Raw genomic sequence first — 27138 nt, forward strand, 5'->3', positions numbered from 1 at the left:
TTACATAGCTTGATGAGTACGAAAGGCATTGACCTCTGCAATAAGGCTGTGTGTTGTTTTCCATTCTAACAAACCATCTGCAATTCGGAGTTTCCTAAATGCTTGCCTTTTCAGGCAAGTGACCTATTCACCTTCAGCACTGACCTATTTGGTCTAATATTTCTTATTTCTTCTGCTCCAAGTTTCAGCACAATAATTTGCCCAGTTTTTAGAACAAAGACTTCTCTTATTTTAAATGTATTTTAAAATATATTTTGCAACTCATGGTAGTATAATTAAAGAGCACAAAAAACAAACAACCAAAAGAAAACACCACTATGATATCCCCACATCTGAAACAGACCAAATACATGTCACTGCACATTTCTGCAAGAAATCTGCTTGCTTTTTAAGACTGAATGGTGCACTTATGTTCTTTCAGAGCTCACCATCTGAAGAAGACAAGGGATGCACTGCACGATACAGTAAGGACTCTGTACCTATATCCACAAAGTGACACACTAAGACAACTTCTATACCTTCGCTGTAGTTTTTCTGGCATGCACCACTACGCATTAACAAATTATTTCTCAAACCCACTAAACAACAGCTCTGCTGCTGAGAAACCTGAACTTTGGGCAGCAACAATCTCAACAGGCAGCAAGAACATTCCACTCACATTCCACTGCTTGTAGAACTACAACAAACACCGAATTTCTTGCCTTACTCCATCTTGTGCAGTCTAAGCAGGATCCTCAAAGTACTGGAGCCACTGAACGGATTTTAAAAGGCACGTGCATGATGACAGTTGCCTCTGGTTCCTTTGATCTGCCCACACAGGGAGACTCAGACACATTCCTCCTAAAGCTCCACTGAGTAAAATGCTGTCATGACAATGAAGGTGCCCACAGCAAAGGTTATGTTTGAAAACCAGTTTAGTAGCAGCAATTCTCACACAACACAGGGATTTCTCTATCCAGCTGTCCCATATGCATCAACTGTAAGCTCTATTCAACCCACAAAGACAGGACAAGCAACAGCATTGTTTCTAGTCTTGCTTCTTAAATATATATATATATATTTAAATAGAAATTCTTTCTTTAACTGCTCTGTTCTGATATAGCAGAGACCTCCATATTAGAAGTGTCTCAAGAGCAGCATCTTTTACCACTCAAGTTAAGTAATGCAGCTTAGTTTGTACTCACAGATCCTATATTCCCTCTTATTTTATACAGAAATTCTCCTCCTCCTCCCCTCCAGAAGTTACTATAATTATTCTATAAAAATACAGAGCATATGGAATGCTTTCCTCCAAGCAATGGAACAGAGCTCCATAAAAGCAATGAGCATTACCAGTTTATTAGAGGTGTTTCCCTTCCCCACCATCTAGTCAAAATGGCTGCAAAATTCTATTGAAGTCATACTGTGCATGGGTACAAAACAGCTATGAAAGGATTTGCCTGCGTTACATTGGGTTTATTGTTAATTAGCTCTTGTACACACACAGAGTACATTAGAACAGTTGTGGTTTTTGTTTTTGTTTTTTGCTTAGGAACTCATACTTTAAGTCAGAAACATTGTCCACAGCCCAGCTTCAGTAACAAAGTTAGACAATTTTCTGGATCTGGGGTGCACAGAAGAACCAACCTTATGTGAGCAACTACAGTCATTTTTGTAATGGATGGTAGAGCACTAACAGTTTTTCAGTCTTTCTTTAAAGCAATGGTTATCCCGCTCCTTGAGGTGCACTCCTCTTTTTGTTCTCTGCACTGCACTCACTGTGGCTCACACTGTATCCAGAGCCTCTAACAACTACACTATTCCACTCAAAGAAACTGCTGAGTGCAACTGCCAGAAGGTACTGAATGGCGTGTCATAATAGTGACAGGTGGGAAAAGAGGAGTGCTAACTTCTCTGGGCACCCTGGGAGATCCCAGCCTCCACCTGCTCCTTTTTGTGTCACAAATGTGAGCAAAGGCTTTCCCTACCAAGAGTGTAATAAGAGCTGGAATCTGCAATTAACCACAAGCAAACGATGCGCTTGGTTGTCCCACGCTTCCGACCATGTACTGGTTCTCTTATGAAGACACTTACTTATTCACAGTCTGCACTTTTCCTGGCAGTTAAGAATAGGGTGAAAGCCTTTGTGATGAAAAACTTATACCGAAAGTAAATGCAGGGTCTCACAGGAAAAAATAAGAGCATGAGATCTGGCAAGTCACCTAACAGCCATCTGAGAAATCTATCATGATGTGTACAGGAAACGAGGCCTAACAGCCCTTACAAATCGCACTAAGGTAGAAATGGGGAAATAAAAGGGTTTCTTCATCCTGTGAACTGCACTCTACTGTAGTTAAGGGTTAAAAAATAAAAAGCCAGGCCGGAATACATGGAATAGCAAAAGTAAGAATTTTTTCCACAGCACATAACGACAAAACATAAGCAGAAAAACTCAAGTTTCACCTGTCATTTGGTAACAGGCCATGTGATTTACATCTGATTAATCTTTATTAAACATGACAGTAAAAATTCCAGTGCTATTCTACCATGCTCTTACAAAAGCCCTCAAGTCAATGGATCATGGCAAAACCAATTTGCAAAGTGCAAAACTGTAAAAGAAAAATGGAAGAAATTCTAATCAATGGGATACGGATGAAACTAATAATTAATTTTAAAGTCTGTTAGTCTAGGGAGGTCCCACAACTTTTAAAGGAACTCAAAGAACATTCCATTTAACTAGAACATATCCTGTTTTGATTTACACCCCTTCACTCATAATAAAAGGTATCACTTTTGCCAGTGCAGTTTTGCCCATTTTCAGCCCAAACAAAATGAACCATTTTCACCAAAAAATGTAAAATTTTACAGATCTAATAAATACAGAAGTGTGAAAGCCCTAAATCCTCCTTCATTGCTTTGAAAGGGAAAAATGCACACATACTAACATTTAATCACATTTACAGTGCACTAGTTTTCCTAAAATAAATTCAGCAAAGTCTAAACAAACGAAATCCATGAGATCTAAACGCACATTTAAGGGTCCCTCCCTTCTCATACTCAATCAAGCAGGAAATGCTTTGCTTGAGCAAAGTAAAACATTTGCTTTACTTCCACCTACTTAATCATTTGCTTTCCTACCTGGACAGTAGATTCAAAACAAAACAAAACAAAACAACAACAACAACAAAACAAACAGAATTTGCACAGCGAAAAATGCAAAACAAGCTCTGTTAACACATGGCTTCAGCCTGAAACCTTACAGTCACCACTTCCTTTAGTGTTGTGGTATTGTGTCCAAGATCCCCAGGGCCAATGTAACATCCGCTGTGATTAACAGGAATCTTTCCCTTAACTTCAGCAATTACTTGTGGCACCCACAGAGACTTCACTGCTACCTGACCATTTTCAGAACAACGTTCTGGAGTTGTACCACAGGAATTAAACAGCGAATAAGATCTCACTAGCTTTTGGGCTAACAGAGGAAGCTAGAGCGAGCAGACCATAACACTAAGTTACAAAAATATTGTCTTCCTAGTATTAAGCCCTTAATGTTCCTTCAGAAGCTGATTGAAATCCAGTTGATGAAATATTTTAAATTGATTACTAAAGCAAAGAATGTCAGCATGGTCCTCATTCCCTATAGTCTGGTACACCCCTTCAACTAACACAATTAATAATACATTTTCTATATCCGTGCCTTGAGTAACATCAGCAAAGTGAAGACATTTGAAACTGATAGTGGGTTTTCAGTAACTCAAACTCAATGCGTACATCTGAAAATGAGTCCCCCCAGAAGTATCTCGAACTAGACACCCCAAAACAGAACAATTAAAAAAATACCATAATAGGGAAAAACAAAACAAAACAAAAAAACTTCAGTCTTCTTCCATTGCCTAATCATTGGTCTAAGAATTAAGTCAGAACTGATACCCATTTAATTAAACAGCTGTACCACCTGATAGCATTTAGATTGTTTTTCAAGCCCAAACATGTTCTCTCTCAACAGCTAGAAAACAGGTATCTTCACGTTAGGTATGAAACCAAAAAGGAAAAGTAACTTGAAAATCTTTTCTTAAAGAAAATAAAAACAAAATTAAAATGCTTAATGAGATGAAGCTGATTGAAAGGATATATTTCCTATCTAATCCTAACTCATGACAGTAACCCCAAAGCCTGGAAGTCATACTACCCAGTTTGATTTTAAAAATTAACAAACGCAATGGCAATTAATGGTTTTCACAAAAATGAATGTGGAATATAACTGCAGTGTTTTGGGATTCCTCTTGCATTAATTTGATTTGATCATCATTACTGGAAAACAGAATTTCTGCAAGGACAGTAGTTTTTTTTTTTTTATATATATATATAAAAGAAAATTGAAAAAAAAAAATCAAGACTTACGTAAATCGAGGGAGAAAACAAGTTTTGCTTAAACATTTACTTTTTTCCCCCCACAGGAAAGTAGGGAAGAAAAAGCTCTGTTTTAAGTTGTCTTAAAAAAAAAAAAAAAAAAAAAAGCCAAACAGGAAAAAACAACAACAAAAAAAAACAAACAAACAAACAAAAAAACAACTTTAACCAGATGTTTTCACTGTGTTTAACTTCTAGTAAAATTTCATCAAGAAACACGTATTTCCGCTTAAAATTCCAGAATTGAACTATTTTTGCTTTAAACCTCAGGAGAAAAACAAAACAACAACAACAAAAACATGCGAAGATAAACATGTAAGATACTCAATTGGCTTACAAATAGAGAATTTGGATGTTCAGAGGCATAAATTACTGAAGAACACATTACAGTGTTTCCATACTCCACATTTCTGAACAAACTGGATAGTATAACGTTCCTATGGTAACTAGGGAAGGAGCTGGTGTACAAAAATGGAGAAGTGGTGGATGTTACCTAGCATGTTGTGGTAAAGTGGACTGTCGTGTCCATGGATAGTAAATGCAGTCATGACTAGCGGGACCTCTACACCTGCAGGCAATTACAGAACAAAAGACGTCATTTGCCATTCACAAGGACATGCACACGCATGCGCCCTTGTCCACACGTGGAAGATGGAAGACACACAGGGAACGATCACTCAGCAAGTACCTATCCATCAGGCCGATGCAGTCTTCAATACGCGGACCTATGCACCTGCAGCAAATCCAAATTGAGAACAAGGAGAGAGAGAAAAAAAAAATGTTATTTGCAGATCCAAGGAAGCAGGCATCCCCTCTGTGCCACATTCTTAATTATAATTCTCAAGACAGACCCAAGTCACCACTAAATTATAGCTTGTGACAAAAACAAGCTTGTGATGGGAACAATAATAGCAACATAAACAGCATTCCAAGGTTGGACAAATCTTGGCTCAAACAATACTTAATGTAGGTTTCACCTGCATATGTGGGCGGCCTGACAATAGAGTTGCTTTTTCTGGATGTTTTTTGAATCATCAAACCAGTGATTACTGCACGGAAGCAGTTGATTCGTAACACGAGACCTCTGGGAGCAAAATACAAAACTTTTTTTCTTCCTTCTATCTGTAATTGATGCAACTGTTCATTCTGTTCTAAGTTTCCAGCTAGGGCATATATTTTGGAAGCTGACTGTACTCATCAAGGAAGCTGAAGATTTACATGAAAAAAAAAAAAATCAACAAACAACATCAGAGCAAAACACTGTCTGCTGATTCAGGCACTTCATTCTGCTGTCTGTAGATGCTGCCAGAAGTCCTCCACCTGCAAATTCAGCAGGTGCTCACCAAAGGCAATGGAATTACAGGGAATCACTTCATGCAGCAGCAATGAAGCATAGCCATGGGGAAAAGAGCCTGCGTGCAAAACACAGGTATTCAGATATTCGTGGCCTTCATGCTCTCATGAAGAGCGGTATACTAGGCCTCCTCTGCAATCAGAAAGAAAGCCAATTATACCTTTCACACTACAGTTCAGATGATCAAAGACAGATGAAATTAAGCTTTCAGGGTCTGAGACAAACTGACACCCCTTTAGTGCCGTATGCCCAGCCAGTCCCCCCTTACCCACAGCAAGCATCTAGCCATCACAATTTTAAGGAAATCAAACCACTAATTTCAACTCTTTAACAAGATCTCGGGATCACGTTATTAACGGGCCCTTCAGCTGCGAGGCAATTGATGTGTCAGATAACCTGTTCCTGTGGAAGATGGATACTCCCTTCAGTTGAGGTATTTTAAATTTAAGGTATAATCCCCAATTCTTTTTTAAAGTCTCCTGCTTCCAGTTTGGCTTTGATAAAGGGAGATGTCAGAATCTCTAAGAGTTCAAATATGCTCCCCAGAGATCTCCATTCCACTTCACCATCACTTGCCACTCATCAGCTTTTGCTACATTTAAATTAAGCTATCACTCTGCCCTTACAACACACATTCAGCAGATTCAGTTTCACTGTCTTTGCCCTCCCATCTGCCCATCAGGGAGAGCAGAACAATAGTGAACCTTACGTCTTGTTTGTTTAGTTGAATTTTTATTTTTACATAAAAGCTGTGACACACAAACACAGACTTTGTATTTCCTCAATAATGTTTTCCTTCAGCAAATGTGCGGGCAAAATGGATTTGTTAAATACCCACGTGGCCAGGTAATGCATGAAGTGGAAAGAGTAGATTAAAGACAGTTCAAAAACTTAGAACTCTTGACAGTTTTTTTTTTTTTGTTTTTTTTTTTTTTTTTTTTTTTTAATTTCAGCTGTCCTGGTCTTTACAAGTCTGAATTCACTCTCAGACTTGCCCAGCGTTCTTCCTTTATGGCATTCTCAGCAATTTGCAGAAAACCAGTTCAGTAATGAAGGTGGCTGAAGAAGTTGTTCAGGATCTTCTATTTCCTAGCATGTCAAAAGAAGCTGAGTTCAGACTCTTGCTATAAATAAAAAGAAGATCCTCTTCAAATTAGAGGTCGGAGAGCCCAATACTAGTTCAGATAACTGGCAGACATAAAGAGCCTATTGTCTTGAAGTTGATTCACATCTGTACATTTATTCTTGCAGACTTTTGGAGAATAAGACTTTAATCCAGAAGAGGAGAGGCGTTTGGACCTCGCCCACCCCAAGCTGAAATACCATAGATTTTTATTTAAACCTGTAATTGTCTTCAGTGGATTTCCCAGCCTCAAACAGAAAACTCTGTCCAGGTGCAATTTCTGTTAGTCCTAGTCATGGTGAATAGCTACATATTCTATTCTGGCTGTCCTGATTTTAATGCAGTAAATACGATGTGAGTAATGGCAGCAGACACTTAGTTCTATTAACAAGTTAATTTTCACCACAAAGTCATCAGTTATTTTTCCTCTGGAAATAATTTCCTTGGTTTCAGGCTTTTTGACACATGGAAGTACAAGTGTGACACCATCATGCATCACACTGGTACTCCACTGACCCCCAGACTTCCTCCTTCTGCTTGGAGTCTGGATGGTGTGTTTATTTTCCAAGTTTTCTCTGTAAAATGAACTGGTTAATTGATATGTTACGATTTATTAATGACATATTCAGTACCTTACAATAGTCCAATACAGCTTATAAGAAAGTTGTACTTGGAGCTCACCTTACCTTTACAAAATCATTTTCTGAATAAAAAATAGTTAAAACTGTTTTGAAAATTAGAATAACAATCATTTTTTCCTGAAATAACCATTTTGCTCTCCAAATATCGTCTCATCAGTTTTCCTTAATGTTGAGGTAGGGTCTTAACTTTTCTCAGATTTGGAGTAGCAAAGCCGTTTTTAGTCAGGTGAATTCTCAAAAACCCTTGTTATTGAAAACAAAAAAAATTGATTATGAGATAATATAAATGGATTAACTCTGGACAGAAGAAAACCTTAGTTATGCCAATGACCTGCTCATCCAGCTACTGCTACGGATAAAGCTGGATGAATCAAAACCATGGATTTATTTACGTAACAGGGAGTAAGTATATGCTGACAGTGATAGTAAGGAAGTTGAACTGGGGCAGGGGAGAGGGAGAGAATTTTCATCAACCAAATAGTAACACTGTCTTAGCTAGAATTTGTTGCCATTGAATATGCACTATGGTGGGAATTCAAAACGCCTTTGGGGCAAGACAGTCCTTGTGCCTTCAAATCCCTTCTGGACCATGCATATGTTGACTGAAGCTCGCATGACTTCTCTAGCTTTGGCTTAGAGGGATAAATAAACTCTTGGTGAACAGTAATACCCCTCCTTCCAAAAAAAAAGAGCAAGAAAATATCCGATGAGAGGAGGTGTCCAGTGAAATCTCCTGTTTTTGTCCTGCCCAGGGAGGAAGCAAACTGTCAGATGCTATTATGTAATTAGTATTTTATTTCTGTGAAAGGGTTCCATTTTGGCTAGCTCAGCAAGGAAAAGCGCCAAATGCTTTCTGACTCTTGAATTAAATGGGATAACTGTCCGATGGGTCTCAGATCTGCTCCAAACTGGCTTCAGAGTAGCTGATGTTTATCATGGGAATGCAAAGCCAAAAAAGCAAAGTTGTTGCATCCAAGGAAGTCACTCCTCAATAGTTCCCTTAGTCAATATAAGATAATTAACAGGACTGCATAATGACACACCTATTAACAGGAGCAGTCATTATACTTGAATAAAGGAGGAGAACAGTGTTACCCAATTCCATGTTCTAGTGAGCGATCGTCTGCAAGTACTGCTACAAAACTGTGGCAAAACACTCACAGAAAACACAGAGGTGGGACAGGTATCTTCCCCTGAGACAGCAACAGCTGGAGATGACAAAAAAAATCTTATGAGAACTAACTACGCATTTTAGCGAAGACCCTGATTCACAGAGCAGCACTGCAGGACTGAGACAGCACCGCACTGGCAGCACTGCTCTGCAGCAGCTCAAGACTTTTTGACTGTACTGCTAGGGCACTGGTTTTATTCCAGCAATTGGTCTGACAGAGGAGAAAACACATGGTAGACGAAGTAAATTTATGGTTTCTCTGTACCATTCAGTTGTGAGTCAAATATCAAGGTATTTTCCCTCCACAACCTATTTCACTGAAAAATCCTGACTGAGGGGAACTTAAATATTAATTTCTAAAGGAGGATATGAAACTAGAGAATGCAGCATTGCAGGAGGAGAGACTGATTTCCTTTTTCTCTGTGGGCACATTCAGTCCCTCACAACCTTGGCAAGAAGATGGAAAACCCTTAAACCCCAAACATCTGGGGCAATCATTAACAGATTAACATAATCACATGCCAGAAAGTCTTTAGAAATACTGGAAGAGAATATCTATGCTTATGCAGACTGGGGCGTGTGTGTGTTGTTTTCATGAGGGGTAACAAAACACCTAAGAGCAAACCCATCAACCCATTTTAGTTAAGAGGATGAGGATTTCTGTGAGGAATAGTATGTGACTCATAGTAGAGGTAGAGCTTCTGTGAGGAATAGTATGTGACTCATAGTAGAGGTAGAGCTCTTCATCTGGGAGATAACTACATTTTTGCATATGTAACCCAGGAGAAATCTTTGGCCCTGTTACCAGCGTACCTCTGTCATTTCTCTGGGGATTGGCATACTAAGCTAAATGAGACATTCTTTCACTGATCAGCTGGACCAGACTTCTGCACAAAGTAAAGAAGTGAAAACAAAGTTCAAGGATTTTATGATATCAGAGCTTCGCATAAAGGAAACCTATGAACTAGAATGTCAGATTTCCACCAGAATGTGTATAAACCTCACTTCTTGATCCCATTCTATCCAGTGAGACAAAACCAACCACTTGCACAATATTGAAGCATATAAAGAAGCAATAAGAAATGGAAAACTTTCTGCTTCCTTCCTGGTCTCCAGGAAACACAGCTGTTCCTGGATGATTAGTAACAGTTAGATCTCCCCAGAAAAGAGGATGGAACAGGAAGAAGGGCCTCATCCTACTCTTCTGAGAGGCCAGAAAAGCTGCAAGGTGCTTCTTACGCAGGACGGACAGTAAATCTGTCATCCATAGCTGGGCCTGTCAGACTCCCTCAGAACTGGCATTTCCACCACCTCTTAAAGCCAGGAGCAGAGCTCCTGAAGTGAGCTCATCTTTTCAAATAGTTTCTTCTTACACTCTTCTTCTACAGTAGCAGCATTTTCCTTTTACTGCGTAACTGATTTAAAGGGTCTGAGGGGAAGACAAATGTGTAACAGATCCTGGCTGTGTCTTTGCGATCTCACTTTCATTTCCCTAATGGCTCTATTGTAATTAGATTTGCAAAACCAGCAAAAGGTCTCATTTTGAATGGCAACATCTGTTGACATCAAGATTACATTGAATAATTTACTGGTTTAATTTTAGCTGCTAAACAGTAAGAGCCTCTTGTGGAAGATTATTTCATTGGTTGAAGTTTTCTCTTTTCCCCCTGGCTGCCTCTTGATTTCTTTGTATGCTGGACACCACTAACCATCTCATCAAAAAGACTGTTCTAACTGATGCAGTCCATAAAAAACAACAGTTATGTATTCGACTACTGTTATTTTGTTACCCGTTCTTAATTCTGGCTCAGATATGTGGTCTATATATTTCCAAATGGAAAAAAGTGATTGTGGAGGTACTTAGACAGGACTTGAGAAATTCATCAGTCCCCCTACGAAAAGAAGGTGACACTAACATTTCAGTCTCATGGAAGTGCTGCAGGGTTATTTCAGCAATACCAAGGAACAGAAATGAAAATTCCATCTACAAATAAATACTAAAAATAAAGTCATTGCACATGCCTACATTTAGGTGCAAATGGAAGCATTTGTTACAAAGCAGAGCTAGCTGGTAGGAAAGATAATTGTGCATTGCTGTAAAAAAAAAAAAAAAAAAAAAAAGTTAAGAAGTTCTGTGTGGTTTTCCAGAGAGGTGTAAACTTATTTTCTGATAAACTGCTGGATTTTATGACCGGAACCTGAACGTCATGAGAAATCCTGGAAATCAAGCTACATATATCGCTGTATGCACTCAATTTTCAGGAATGGGACGAGTGCTTTAACAAGCCAAACTGTAGCTAAATCAGTGGTCTATAAACAGTAAATAGGATGGCTCACTTCACAGAGTTTGTACTTACCCTTGGGTGCAGTTTGGATGACATGGATGGCACTCACGATCCTCATCGGCGTATTTGAAAATGAAACTGTTTGCCCCCTGTAAGCCATCAGGACATTTCTCCACACAGTTTGGACCATCCTTAAAATGGAAACACTTTGTGCAGTGGTCAGGTCCCTGGAGAACATGGAAGAAATGCAGCACACACTCAAGTTACTCTGTCTTCTGCTGCACTAGCATTTCTTTCCCAATGAATGATGAGTTACCTGCATGGCCCCAGTCACTGTTCAGGAGCAGCACATGTAAATCCTGGCAGTTCTGGCCAGAAACTTATTCTGTAGAGCTTAAGACTTAAATTCTAGCTTCTGAACAGGTTTCTCCACATTACTGGTGTGCTTAACACAACAAACTTCATGCCCACTTTAAAGCTACTTGAGAAAAACTTCCTGCAACACTAATCAATACTGAACCATGCTTGCAAAGTAAGTGCAATGGTCTTGCAAGCCACAATTATTCTCCAAACCATATTCTCCCTGCAGTATATGGTCACAACAATGCTGAAGGACTACAAGGTCTCCTTCTTAATACATACATGGACTAGACTTTTAAAAGCTATAAAACAAGGCTCCTGGAACAATGTAAACTGAACATTTTAGGCCAGTGGAACGAAACAGATCTGGTGTTCAGTTTGGGCACTGGTTTATGATTTTACATCCAGGAGTCCTACTACAAATCCAAATTCCCCTTGTCAGCTGAAAACTTGCAATGTTAGCTTCTTGCTTTGTAGTAACAGAAAGCACAGTAGTGCAAGAAAAATGATGATGAGAATAATTAGCAGTGTAATGCCATTGTTTTGTTTATAATCAGTAGGTTAAGTCACGGAAACAAAGAAATAAGCTACAGGTTAAATTTTTTCAGTGATGAAGAACCTGAAATACAACTCCTCGCTATCCTCCATGCTTCTTTGTCTTGGCAAGATACAGAAGACCAAAAGAGAGGAAAAATTTCTGTCTAAAAAAAAGAACAGTCCCTGAAACAGGACTCACTGGACATATAAAGGTGACGGCTACAGTTAACATTCATTTTAGGATGCACGCAAAAAAAAGCTGTATCAAAACAACGCCAAAGGCTGGCCTATGTAGGAAAAACAAACAAACATGTTGCTCAAGCTTTCTGAGAGATGGTGACAAATTCCCATACTTTTTTTTGTGAAAAAAGGCAACTGAAATTACAGTAAACAGCACTGAATTGAATATAATGAATAAAAACAGTGATAAAAGAGGACACTCAAATTGCAACTGAATACCTTCTGCCATTTAAAGACCTTGTGCATCTACACCACTAAGGCATTAACACAACTCATGAAAGAAAATGGCACACATTTTTAAACCATCTTAAGAAGTCTAATCCATAGGAGTTTACTCCTAGCACCTGTTTAACATGTGCAGAATTCTGTCCTACATGCAGAGTGTGTGTGTTTATGTTTTTTTTTTTTTTTTTTTTTTTTTTTTCTTTTGTTAACATTGGTTTTAAACAGCCACTCTAAGTTCTCGAAGCAAAAAATGCTCATGCTTTAGCACACTCTGACAACCAGCTAAGCCCACAATACACCAAAGGTTGCTCTTACCGGCCCGTAGCACGTGATCATGTTGTCTTCCATCTTTTCACACTGGGGATCACACTCCACACAGACAGATCCATTTGCAAACTCACGAAATTCCCTAGAGAAATATTTTGCAGGCAGGTTAGGAGAAAACAGAAGTGAGACTGAAACTGAGCTAAAATGGCTGCCTCTTCACCTGGTGGAAACCAGCTTCACTAATGCCAGTGGACTACACCAGCTGAGATCACTTCTAATTGCATTTTGCTGCTTTACAGCAGCTGAAAGTTGGGCACCATCAGCAACATCACTCACAGGCAGGTGAAACAGTAGACATCTTGTTTACCGGTATCAAACCTCAGTGTTTTTCTCCTTTTCCCTTAAGAAATAAGATCCTCATTCACATCAGTGAATGTAGTAGATGAAGTAACTCATTTCCCTGTTTTTGTCTAAGGTTCAGGAACACATTTGTTACGTGTAAGACATCGCTATCATATAGGAAAACATTAGGAAGTACATCGATCACAATACTCTTTATGTTCTTTTAGTTAAGTCTGCAAGCACTCACACTTCAAAGCCTTTCTCCAAAAAGCTCATAAATTTATTTTCATAAACAACAATTCTAGACTGAGGTCTGAATCTATAAAGTGTCAAAACAAATACTTTTGCTCATTTATTTCATGTATTCACACACAACTATCAGCTAAGGCATTTTTTTTTGTCCTTTTTTTAATTATTATTATTAACCACTTATAAGGGGGGAAAGAAAATGTACTGATAATAGTTGGATAGGGATTTTTTCATCAAACATCAGGTGTCTCAATTTAGCTGCCGGCTGTCTTCTACAAAAACCTTCAGCACCTTCCCAACACTATTCACCTTACCTTATTCTAGACTGAAATGAAGTAACACCTGAGAGGTAGCCTCCCTCCCCACTAACCACAGAAAAAACCTATGTGATAAGCTCAGACTGGACACCTACGCTTTGCAGATGGATCCCATCTTGTTGCACTATCCATTTATAACATTTGCATTAATTAAAGATGTGCTGCCGACTCACGCCCATGGGCTGCACTAATATTAAAGGGCGAAGGCCTTTGTGCTTAGTTTATTGATGCCCTCCCTCTGCCCCCCTACAACCATCAGAATCTACTGCAACAATACAGCTAAGGAAAACCTCACTTGACCATTCTGATTAAGCTCATCCTTCTCTAGCTTTGGAGACAGAGCTTTCCTGTTGAGGACTTAAAGAGGTCAAATACATTTGACCCTACCCTGAAATACTGTTGTTACCCTGCAAGACGACCATGCAGAGCTCTCAATCAAACAAAAATACTTCTCCCCAAGCCCAGGTCACACATCTCATATTTACCAAGGAGCTGAGCCTATGTGAAGTGCAAATACCATTCCCTAGTCAATACAGTTCAGAACATCCCAACTAAAGAGCTGGTTAAGCCATCCAAACGCAGAGCCTTCTTGCAATCTTGCCGAGACAGGCACCATGGCAGGACCAGCCACCGACTGCCCCACAATTTGTGCTCAAATATGTTCTGGTGCATATAACACACTTGTGATCTGCGATTTTTTATTTTTATATTTTTAAGCATACAAAATGGTATTCTCTCAATGCTTTTTGCATGCCTTGTCCAGACAGAAGAGTTCAGATTATTTTCATGTATTTACAGGAGTTCATTTAATACTCTCCCCATAACAGTTCCATGAGTTGGCATCCAAGGCAGGAAAAAAAGGAAACCATGCAGTGATATTATTTTCAATTAGCACCTTGAAGGAAAATATGTAATTACACTCATTTTTTTCTTTTTTATTTATCTTTATTATAAAAGGAATTCTGGGGACCTTGCTATACTGTTATACCGGTAGTGAAATTCTACCTGCTTCCCTCCACAAACTAATTATGGATTTCTTCTGCTGCAAGTCACATAAACAGCTTAGTAGTTCTTCCCTGTCATAAGGCAGACTCTGCCTGCCTCGTATGTGCAGCATGTAGACTATCCACCCTTCAGAAAAGATGTCTCCCACAAATGGGAGAAAAAAAAAAGGAGAACTCATTTTGGCTGTATTATTCCTATTTGTGTGTAGCATACAGGATGTTTCATTTTTTTTTTTTTTTTTAAAAAAAAGTTGTCCTACTTTGGGGTCCTTACTCAGAATTTCCTTACTACATGCCTAAATCTAACTCATCTGAAAGCATGTAACCATATGTTTTTCTGAATAGGGGTGTCAATATTCAAGTAGGGCTAAATGTTTTAAGTCTTCATCTAAATCAAATTGTTCACATTACCAGGAGTGTAATACATGTAACAAACTAATGTTGTATGAAAACTGTAGCAAGCACAACACTAGATAAAAAGTTCACATTATGAAATACTTAAAACTTATCCTATAGTATATTTCACTCACAAGCAGTGATATTGGCAATGGAACAGATACTGCTTATCGTACAAACAAGTTAACTTACACATTAGAATCCTGAACAATGTAATCAAGCAGCTTCAGGGAAGAGTGCAAGGGAAATAAAAGGAAACACCTTACCCATCATACAGGTTACAAGACTCTATGCAGGTCCTTCCCCTGATGAAGCGCTTGCAGGAGAGACACTGGTCTGGCCCTGGTCCCCAGCAGCCATCACTTGAGCATAACTCATTACACACCATCCCATCGGCAGCTGCAGAGAGAGGATACTGCCATTAAATTACATAGTCCTCCAAAATCCAAGGGACATTTCATCCACCATTCAAAAACCAAGATATTCCCCTCAGAAACGTATGACAACAAAATCCCTCATAAATGAAGAGCCAACTCTTCCTGTGCACAGCATCGGCAAGTGCACACAGTACACAGACATGCTGCAAAATTCCACTTGGATTCTGACTGTGTTTGCAGACAGTAAAAAGCCTCCAACTTCAACAGCCTTGAAGATGTTACTAAATTTCAATCTCTGAAAAGGAAACATCATCCAACTGCATCACTGTTCCTCCAGAGAAGTGATCTTTCTTTTGCCCTGATGAACAGCATTCTCAAATCAGACCTGGAGTAAAATTAGCAGAATTATTCAGCACTGAACCCTTACAATAAAGGAGCAATGATGGGTCAACACCACTGTTACTAAAACGACCATTCTAACTCAAGCTGTCTGCTGACAATCCATCACAAAATGAGTTTTCATTGTTTGAAGGATGCTCTTTTGCAATTTTAGAAATGATTCTAGACACAGGGATGTATATCAGAAAAATAGTGATGACTTCAGTAATGAGAAGTCAGGCCTCACAAAACAGAAAACTTGCTCTCTGAAGCAGTCATATAGGCAAGAAGACATGTTTCATATGGAGTGGTAAATGGGAACTGATGCAGATAGGAAGAAGAAAAAAAAAGCCATTTTCCATACAGAATAATGCTAGATTAAATGTTTTTCTCTGAGCTGACTACTACAGCTCAACACAAGAATTTAGGATTAACATCAATAGTCCTATGAAACACCAATTTGATATGCCATGCTCGGAAAAGCATACCCAATGTTCACATTTTCTAGAAACAGGATAGATGGAAAAAATATAGAAGTTAACATCTTACCACTATAGAAACCCGCTAGGCACTTACAGTCTGAGTACTACACCCAGTTACAGTTTGTTCCTTTGAGAAAGGATAAAGTGAGAAAAAGGGTGCTGCAGGGTTGATCAGAACTAAGCAATAAACAGAGTAGTAGCCCTAAACACAGATGAGGAAGGACATAATAAAGCCATATGAAAATGTGAACAAGACAAAGAAAGGCACAAAACAGTTGTCCACTGCTTCTTCCAAGTCCCCCAGGAGCATTCAGAAAGACAGGAATCCAATAGGGTTCAAAACGGAGATTTTTCTTACTACCAAGTATAGATCAAGCTGCAGAATTCTCTGACGCACGACATGGTAAATGCCAAAGACTAGCAAGATTTGAAAAGTCAATTATTCAAGTCCACAGAAAAGCTGTTAAACTAAAATATAAAGCACTACAGCTGAACCAAGAACTCCCTGAATTTAAGTTTATGGATGGTGGGGAAGAAGTTGAAGTATCACTATTATTTGTGACTTTTACAATTCTTTAGTGTAAAAGCACCTGAATAGGCAGAGCTTTTTATATTAAACCCCCCCAAAAACACCACAAAATAAAAAAAATGTCCCTGTCTCAAAACCAAAATTTAGCTTAAATAAACAGAATGAATGAAGGCTGAGGGAAAGGTGGTTGCAAACTGGATTGTGTGGTTATATAAATACTTCATTTTGTAAATGAAAGACTGAGAAAAGGAGCAAAGAGCAAAAGCAAAACCCTCTTTCTCTCCAGAATTTGGATGTCTGTTTAGCAAAACAGTAGCATGTGGAAGTGTAGACGTCTTAATTTGACTTCACTCTTCCATGAGGAAGCATTCTACGCAAATAGCTTATCTACTAGACTGAGTAGATTAAAGATATAAAAATCTCCTAAATATCAGAGATGGCAAATACACACACCTATAAAACAGCAACTGCATACACACAGCACGCCTTTGCAGAGGGGCAGTAGCATAACCAACAGCAATTCCTCTCACAAAACACAGAAAGGCCTCCGTCACCTTTTATTCAATAAAAAGACAGTTTTTTTGTACACATTTTCTACACTTCTTCCAGTACAGCAGCATACCTGGGTGACTGGGAAAAAAAAAAAAAAAAAAAAAAAAAAAAAGCCTGATTTTCCTTTCAGAATGCGTGATGGTCTGTCTGCCCTGTGTCAAGGCTGGAATAGGGCAGTTAGTACTAGCTGGCCATGCAGTCTACCTTCACAATTAAAGAGTATACTGAGTTTTATTACCTGAGAGACACTAAGTCCTTATAAATCGCTAAAGAAACAGCAGAAGATGCTTTCTACACTGTGCAGCATGTTTTCACACTGGTTAGTCTGTGCTATGGTGTAATACATACCACATTCTTTCCAACTGAATAGCTGCCATAACATCTAACTGTATGGGAGAGCACACTGCTCCTTAGTCGCTGTTTCATCATGTAGCATTGTTTGATGTTGGCTCAAAGTTCATCAAGCCCATCTTTCTGATCTATACAGCACACCTCTATCTTCTTCTTCTGTTCCTTCCAAGGGAATTCGTACACCTTCTTTTGCCTGCTGAGATGCAAGAAGTTCATGTAACACTGGCGGGACACTCTCTTTTGATACACACTACTTGTCCTCTCGTTCACTGTCACCCTGCTTCTGACCACTGAATTTATTGGAAAGCACTTCTTAGGAAGAAAGACACAACAACTGTATGCATGGCACATTTAAATGTTTCTCCCTGGCAGCCCATGTAGCAAGTAGGCAAGAGGACTGAAGCATCTTCCTTATTTCCTTTCATCTTGCAGTTGGGTATTTTGCTTTATGGAGATTGAGAATGCCAGCTCCTCTCTTGTTTCTTTTTCTTCCCTGAACATTTTCATCGTTCGGTGCCAAAAAGGACATCTCATCTTTACTTTGTAGCAAGAAGTATAGGAACCCAAAGATTTGTTGTCCTCTGGCCCTTGCAGGCAAACTGACCCCCAGAAAAGCAGATTCATACCTCCTACTTGTGCAGCACTGCTGTTGACCATTTGCAGCTCTGCTACACAATGTAATGATTCAGCAGGTAGATGAACACTACTACACGGTCACTACAATACCACAAGTAACCTGGGATATGACAAGTCTGCACACTCCTGTCTTTTACAGATATAGATATACATGTACATATAAATAGCAAGGCTGGGGTGCCAAAATACATATCACATTTTCTTAATGACAACAAAAAGGATAATTCTGCACGTTTTCTGGTTGTTGTCCTTTTGCATCAAAACTCAAGTCACTCATAGCCAAAAAATATAAATAAATAAATTAGGAGTAACTGCAAGTGGTCATTTAATTTATTTTGGATTGAACTAATTCCTGGAAACGGCAACACAGCAAGAGACCGGAGTTATTTACCTTTATGCCACTGCATAAAGACTTCTTGTTCTCTTTGCCTGAACTCTGCTGTAAATCAGGAGTCATTCTGCTGAAGTCAAAGGAACCAAACCACACAAAGCCAGTGTGAGCACAGATGAAAAATGCAGTTTTACAATACTGTCCTAAACCAACTATTTATTTATTGATTTTACAGCATGGCAACACTTACAGAAACTAGAAGTCAGTAATTCCACTATGCTGCTTCTGACCAAACTTCATAGAAGCTGGAGTTTGGCAAAAGTTTTACATCTGTAAATGCTACATGTAGCCAACATTTCCTTTTTCACCTACTTTTAGATGTTTCAGTCTGATGCTGGCTTTGTACAGTTGGTCCACAGAGGCACTGACTTGGTACTGAAGGCCAATTTGGGCCTGCTTCATGTTCATTGCCTGCAGAAGTACCCAGCAAAAAGCTCGAGGTAATGCAGCCGGTCATTTCAGAGGAGCCCCAGTTATGCCACAGGATTTCAGGCACACTTGAGGTCTCCCTTAGAGTAGACTTCAGGGTTTTACACCTGGTCTGCCCATCTCCCTTGATCTCATACAGGCTGGTGGTGACGTGTGACAGACCCTGACCAGACAAAGAAATGAGCCCTGCCTCACACTGTCTGCCACAAGGACATCTGGGATTACTGAAAAAAAAAAAAAAAAAAAAAAAAAGGAACTGCTGCAATCCAATCCAACCTCCACCTGCCCTGAGCCCAGAAACTACCACATTTTGAAATATGCAAACCTTTTATACAAATAGTTTTATTTTCAGTCAATGACTGGCTTTAAGTAGTAGTCAGGCAACTAAAAAAAAACTGCTTTAGAGATACCTTTGTTCTCCTTTTTAATCCTAAGAATATTTTAAGTTCTAATACTGTTTTATATACTCTTGTCATCAAAAGGCAGTATCCGATTTTTCTCAATTTTTTAGTAACTTGAAATCATGCTTTTATTACTAGCCATTTCCTTTCCCCCCTCGATTATTAGAGTACTCTGAATCAAGAATTTATTTACGAAATGTTGCACTAAAATATTCCTTGGAATAGCGAGGAACACTATTACAAGATCACTCAAAGTATACTGAGTAAACGTTATGCAAATGAAATGAGAGCTATTCGGTAAAGAAGATCAAGATTATCCTACCGAAATCTAGCCAACAGTACCTGTAGTCTATGAAAAAAGCAACAGTAGAAAATAGTAATTAAAAAACACTATTTCCTTCTGCTTATTTCTAAGTCTTTTAGAAATCTTTTCATAAACAAATCTTGGCAAAGGTGAAATCTTCTTTCTTTTTATTTTTTTTGGACACCTTATAAAATCCACTATGCTTGTGGATATGCTTTCTTCCTCATCTTTAAGTATAGGGATGGCTAAAGAGATTTCATTTTTAGATGCATTATTTGGCATTTTCACGCACTGAGAAAGTTCTAAAGCTCCAGCATATCACACAGTCATAGGTGCAAGGAAAGAACAATAAAGCTTTTGACAGGAACTCATTTTGATTGGGAGTTTTAGAACAAATGCTCATTCTTTATCAATGGGGTCACACAGGTTAGAAGTAGAAAGGCTCATTGTTTTTCCCCAAACCAGTTAGAAAAGAAGAAAGTCAGCTAAAAAAAAAAAAATAGAGAAGCTATTTGGCTATATACTTAGGGACCTGATCGAAAGCTCCTTGAACTTGAGAGAAAAAACACCTGCAGACTTCAGTTAGTTTTGCATCAAGCCTGACAATTTATTCAAGTTGTTAATTGGTGGCTAAATTGACATAATTCATAACAACCACATTTGTAACAACCTTTGCCTGGAAAGGTTTCTCCATACACTGCAGGTGTCAGTGGAGCTGAAAGCAATTATTTAAGTAACTTGGTATAAAAAAAAAAACAAACATTTTTTCTGGATTTATTTTGTGTGCTCTCATATTTAACATGAGTCACCTCTGACTGTTCCATAAAATAACCATGCTGGGCAAAAAAGGCCAATTTTTGACTTCAGCACCAAGTAACAGTGAAATCTAACCACCAGAACACATTCCCTGACAAGTAACTTTAACTCTGCGTTCATCATCTTCATAACACAGTAAGGTTTATGAACATCACAGGCTATAGCAGGAAACAATTAAAATTATACATTAGATGAGAAGACTCAAGGGAACGGCATGGAGCTGTGACGGGAGGTTCAGGCTGGGTGTGAGGAAAAGGTTCTTTACCAAGAGCCAGGCACTGAACAGGCTCTCCAGGGCAACAGTCATGGCCTCGAGCCTGATGGAGTTCAAGCAGTGTTTGGACAACGCTCCCAGATACCTGGTTTAATTTTTAGGTAGTCCTGCGTACAGCCAGGAATTAGACTCAATGTTCCTTTGCAGGTTCCTTCCTACCAGGGAAATTCTGTGCTTCATAGAGCTCCATACACTGTCTTTTGCACAAATACTCTCCAATTTATTTCATCTATGGGTATCAGTTTAAAGATACCCATTTGCCATGTGAATTCTTAAACAAATTTGGGGACACTGTCAGACTGTGCTGGAAGTGCAACAGCTGTTGAAGCCTCAACTCCTTCCCTCTTCTCTTGTAACCAGCCTTCATGCCTAGGAATCTCTCAGGGTCCATGTAGTTCAAAAGTCCCTCACTTGTAATCGTGCCCTGCAGCATTTTCCACTCAGTGAAGTCCATTGTCGTCATTCTCGTTAAAAAAAAAAATCAGACCTGCACCAAACTGTTGGGCCAGTGCTACCTCACAGATGAAGCACTACTGTAGACTGAACTTTTCTACAAATATTTAACTTCCTCAACAATTCTTCAGTGTTCAGCAGAACACAATATTAAATGGTATCAGAAAGATGCATCACCATCTTGTGATGCATAATAGAAGCCACTTATTATATGAGGCTGACTAGATGGTCTTAGGAGCTCTCACATGGGATTTAAGAGAAGCTACATGTATATTAAATGTTTGCTGTCATTTGTTTTAAGGCAGTAATAATCACTAGGCAGTGAGGAAAGCAATAACAAGCTGACAGTGCCTCAAAATATACTAAGGATTAATAATAAGCACACCAGAGTGTGGCTGTAACAATTAACATGGTCTGGATAGGCATGTGCATATACACAAGCACCCGCAGGAACAGGGCCTGAAACAGGTAAAACAACCAGAAGGCAGACATGGAAACCCTAGCGGCTTGCCCTCAGCTAACAAACATTCAGGCAGTGGAAGATTCAGAGAAAACTCCCCAAAACCCCAGTCTGTTGCCCTACCCTGAAAACCACAGATGTTTCAAAGAATGCTGGAGAAATGCATCTGGCTCTAAGGAACACTTCTGTCTTACTCAAAGTAATTGTGAGGATTTTAGATAGACATCGAACCTGCAGCAGAACCTATTTAACTCCAGAGAGGTGCTGACTGACAGGCAGTGTTGAAGCAGCAGGATAGCTCTTCTCATCTACTGCTGACTCTCAGAAGGCCACAAAACATTAATCAATTCATTCACATAGACGTGCACAGAGAAAACCGCTGCTCCCTTTTAGGATTCAGTAAGTAAGAAGTCTAAGACGTTGCTTTCTGACCTGAGTAACCTGGCCCACAGCCTATGTTCATTAAATACAGTCCGTTTAATAAACACAGGTTAGAGTGCATTTTTAGAACTAATCGCTTGGTAGTGTAGCTTGCACTATGGCTTCTTACGGAGAAATAAAAGAGATCTGTTTTCCTCATGAAGATTCTCTTGGTGCTAAATTTCATAAAACATCTTTAGTAGTAATTTTCTTCCTAGAAAGTAAAAGTCTCTACTATAGCAAATCCTCAACGAGCTGAAAATCAAATAAATTTTACATTTTCCCTTTGTGGGCAACTGTACTGACAAGACACAGCGCAAGAGGATGATTTGACAGTCTCTTCTCATTTCCATTTGCTCAGGACGTCCATGTTTCAACAGCTGGGGGCACTTCAAAGACACCCAAACTTAGTGATCACAGTAAAGGGCAAAGATATTTGACAAAGCAATCCTGACAACTAGTACAGGACTATACTCCTAACTGTTGTTTTCAGCTGGGTCTCCAAACTCTCCAAACCAGTCGAGTAAAACATTGCTCCATGAAGGGAAAAGCACTGCACAAAGTTCACCTCTGAGTAGTTTTTTGTTGACTTCTAACATGTGGTCTGTAAGTTATGCAGAGCTTGCAGCGAAAAGGAAGTGCTACTGTATGAGATACAAAGACTATGCTCTACTCTATTACTGCTTTATTTTCATACTGAATTTTTCTGGACAGAAAAGAGCCAGTTTTGTTGTTTCCTTAAATGATGCGTCATTATCAGACAGCTAGAGCCAATCTTGCTATAAACAAGCAAAGATGTGAAAACAGCAGAGAGCACCAGGAACAAGATGCTTCTCCCCCAGCTGGCAGTTTTTCGCATGGTGGAAAGGAATCCTGCACCTTCCTCTGGAAGGTTCATAGGTTCTTATATCTCACAGCAGGATTGGACCACTGAGATCCTACTGGAATATTTTTCAGCAGCAAAAGGCATTTATTTAACTCATCAGTAGAAAAAAAATAGTAAATAACAGCCAACAAAATCCCATGTAGAGAAATATCAAACAAGGCTTTATGCTTCGTGAAGCTCTCACCCGGCAGATGAAATGAGAAAAATAACCAAGCAGAGGCAATAGATATTGGAACCCACCCTCATACTGCAGTGATGAGCACAGCCACAAAGTCTTTCAAAGCAGAACAGAATAGTACTTCAAAGGGAGAAAAAAAAAAAAAAAAAAAAAAAGAAAAAAAAGAAGAAAAAAAAAAAAAGAACTAAAAGACTAACTTGAAAGTAAGACCATGGTCTGAAAATAAAACCAAAGCATACACTTCTGGCTGGCCAAACCCCACAGAACAGACATATCATTTAAACATACAGCAATTTAATGAACTTCCTCTCTGGCAGCCTAACAGATGTTCAAAATGAACTATGTTGCTGCTACAACATGACTGTATTAATGCAAATCGCTGTGTCATCTCTGCCTAAGCAAATTATTTCATCTGCTACACAGCACTGTTTTTCAGTACAATGACCTTAGGCCAGGTGTTAGCACATAAGCCTTCCTGAAAGACAAGCAGCCCCAGCTGAAAGTCTGCTAGTAAGCCAGTATCAGATAGGCTGAGTACAGAAAGGAGAATTCCATTACCCAAAACAGTCCCCAGAGCAACCTTTCTGGAGTAAGATAGGACCACTCTGACAAAGCAGAGTAGGAGAAGCAAGAGATGCTAAACTCACTCCCATAAGAAGAGGGCTGTAATTTTCAAAACTGTCAAATCAATGCCTTCCATGAACACCATATTTGCTACACATTTATAGCCTTCAGAATCCCCATTTAGGAAACTGGATCTCTTCTCTCCAACGTTCACACCACAGCAAGGAAGCAGTGCTTTCTCTCCCCTCTCATTCCTTCATACTTTAAAACACTTTATTTGCCTATAAATCTCCTCAGAGAGGCTGGGCCGTATTTACAGATTCTGTAAATGATCATGAAGCTGATGCCAGGCGACACCAGGTGAATTCTGGCCTGCCCACAACACCTGATCCTCAGTAGCTCCACCATTTTCCCCCCAGTCATAGCCAGTTATAAGCAAGAAGGTCTGCACTGAGCAGCAGTACTTACTGCAGTTCTCTGCTTTTTTATTTCGGTGAATCACCGTCTTTTGACTGGGTGTACTGAAAAGGCTGGTCCAGTTGACTGTGTGGTAGTAGCACAGATTGCTGTTGTCTGTTATGTAGATGTTGCCAGCACTGATTTGCTTCAAGGACTGGAACTGCAAAGAGGTAATGCCTTGTTGCTTTAGGATGAGTAAGGAAAGGCCACTGTGACAAAAACAAAAGAACAGGAATGAGCCCCAGGAGGTGGAACTTAAAAGGGCTGGTTGAGAACTTCCCACTAGAATTAGTTTCTAATGGCAAAATGACCTTTTTTTGCAAAGCTGAAATTTGGCCAGAAAACATTTATTTTGGGGTGACATAAATGTTCTGTGAGCCAAAATCTTTTTTCCCCCCCAGAAAATTACAAACCCTGTCAGAATCACGATAGCACAAACCGTGAGGCTCAGGACGCAGCCAGCAAAACCACTCAGTTAAATCAAACATAGTTCAATTTCATATGCTAACTTCTTCTTTTTTTTTTTTTTTTTAATGAAGTGCAGTTAAGAAAACTTTAGAAAAATCCGTTCCTCTCCCAAGACAACAGAATGAATACTATGATAGTTTATGTGGTAAGGAAAAATTGACAAAGTCATGCAAAATATATTAACATCTTCTGTCAGGCGTCAAATTAATGTCATTTATAGTAATACAGGCAGAAACTGTTATTTTCAAGGAAATTTTTCCACCCACTTTCTACATTTCATTTTTCTTTTATTGTAATATATGGTTATCTCCTTTCTTCATCAAAGGAAGAGGCAAACGATTGTGTATAATCTGTGAATGACTGCACATATTTTATGACTGATGATGAGTGAAGACAACAGCCAGTTTCTGGGCAACCTTTAAGTTATTGTATTTTAATGAATGTAATTGTTTTCCAGCTGTTCTAAATACAAACTGCTGCTTCCAAACAGAAAGCTGGGCTGTAATTCAATCTCAAGGTTTCACTGCTATTCATAATCTGCTTGGCCTGCTGTTTAAGATGCCAGCAGAATCCCATGACTGATTTACAACATTTACACAACTGGGAACCAGAGTTTGCTCTATACATCATTCAGCTATCTTGTGTTCCTCCATTACTTCTCACTGCATTTTCTTCTCTTCAAAATCAATTTGTCTGTATGAGTGTTCATATTGAAACATCTCTGGTAAAAGTGGCACTACACACCTAACACATGCTCCATCTGCTAAGTACTTCAGCGTTCTTCCATGTATTTATCTTTTATGGCTCCTGAAGAGCAGATCGTTCTTTGGACGCATGAGCCTGCACCTCCATTTATACCCATACGGGCTTCCACATAACGGGGCTAGGTTTTAGTATTTTCTTTCAGCTTACGTTTGACATTCATAACGTATTTTAAAATTGTAAGAAGTATTTTCTGGACAATGATTTAAGAGCTACAGCAATGACCCAAGACGTTCTAAGTTTTTTAGTTGTCTTTTTTTTTTTTTTTTTAACATAACTACATTCAAGAGCTATTGCCCATTAGAAACAAGTGCTTATCAAAGATACTGTTAACGAATAACTTGGTAACAAACAAAACATACCAGTCTATGATGCTTTTCCAGAAGGATGTCACATTCTGGGCTACCAAATAAAAGGCTAGTAAAAAACAATTCCATGAACAGAGAAAGTACCTTACCTATACAGAGCTCTTCCACCAATTGTAACCAAGTTAGAAAACACCCTGAAATCCGTCATATTCTCAGGCCACGACTGTATGTTCAAATACCCTGAAGGAGGTAAAGGCAAACAGGAACATCAGTCATTTCAGACAAAGGCCGCTTGATCACGTACATGAATTAAGACAGGCCTAACCTTTAACTGAAAGACAGTGCCGGTTTGAGTAAAAGATAGAAATAATAATGAATGCTGCACACTACTGTGTGGGGATCTCATCATCCTGCTCTGCACTGTCTCCTCCAGGAAGCCAAAGGAAGACTTCAGCATTGTCATAGCAGCAGTGTCATAGCACTAAGTCCACTTCCAAGAGCCAAACTTTCAACAGGCTGCAATCTGCAAGGCCAGCAGGCCACTTCTTAGCAGCAAGGCCTGCCAGCCACTTAGCACAGAATCACAGAATCATCTAGGTTGGAAGAGACCTCCAAGACGACTGAGTCCAACCTCTGACGCAGCACTAACAAGTCCTCCACTAAACCATATCCCTAAGCTCTACATCTTTTAAAGACCTCCAGGGATGGTGAATCAACCACTTCCCTGGGCAGCCCATTCCAATGCCTAACAACCCATTCAGTAAAGAAGTTCTTCCTAATATCCAACCTAAACCTCCCCTGGTGTAACTTTAGCCCAGCAGCAATCAAAATTAGGATTTGCCTTAATTAAGAACATTCAGTTTAAAATGTATTGCGTACTTGGGACAGAAGTTGTGAGATCCTTTTTGATGCATACAAGTTAAGATTCTCCTGAAACAAAGAACTCGCAGTCATTTCTGAGAGTGCGTGAGGATCAGTCACCACTGGAAAGCACAGGCAGAAAGTGGAACTACTTATTTTGTTCTACAAAGACTTCTATACATGCAGTTCCCTATGATTTTTTAGTACAGGACTGAAATGCAGTACATCTGTAAGTACAGGGATAATGCCACTTCAGTGGTAGAGTAGACGCTGTCAACTGGTGTCTGCAACACTTGTCTCACTTTGCTAGCACTGTGCCAAGACCCCCAGCTCACTCAACAATAAGGTATTGGTATTCTGGTGTCTGTGTACCCCGAATGCAATGTTCGCTCTGTACTCACGAGAAGAGGACAATACACTTGTTAATAATAGCTGATACTGGAGCTGTTATGTATTAATTGACAATATACCAAGTTTTAAGAAAAAAGCATGTGTTCTT

General features: G+C 39.2%; 1 protein-coding gene across 7 annotated transcripts in view; it reads right to left on the minus strand.

Annotated features, from left to right (window-relative positions):
- ERBB4 (erb-b2 receptor tyrosine kinase 4) overlaps window positions 1–27138 on the minus strand; it is a 578634-nt gene that overhangs the window by 134332 nt on the left and 417164 nt on the right. For 5 of the 7 annotated variants that reach the window (XM_035332131.1, XM_035332130.1, XM_035332128.1 and 2 more), the window contains 6 exons: window positions 25928–26018; window positions 24250–24449; window positions 15167–15299; window positions 12641–12734; window positions 11036–11190; window positions 4883–4957 (listed from right to left, as the gene is read on the minus strand). In XM_035332131.1, coding sequence (XP_035188022.1) covers window positions 4883–4957; window positions 11036–11190; window positions 12641–12734; window positions 15167–15299; window positions 24250–24449; window positions 25928–26018 — 748 coding nt within the window. Of the gene's footprint in view, window positions 1–4882; window positions 4958–5077; window positions 5123–11035; window positions 11191–12640; window positions 12735–15166; window positions 15300–24249; window positions 24450–25927; window positions 26019–27138 lie in introns of all 7 variants that reach the window. The other 2 variants (XM_035332132.1, XM_035332129.1) reach the window with 1 other exon arrangement.

Source organism: Oxyura jamaicensis, chromosome 7 (genome assembly GCF_011077185.1).
Source record: "Oxyura jamaicensis isolate SHBP4307 breed ruddy duck chromosome 7, BPBGC_Ojam_1.0, whole genome shotgun sequence".
NCBI classification, from domain to species: Eukaryota; Metazoa; Chordata; class Aves; order Anseriformes; family Anatidae; genus Oxyura; species Oxyura jamaicensis.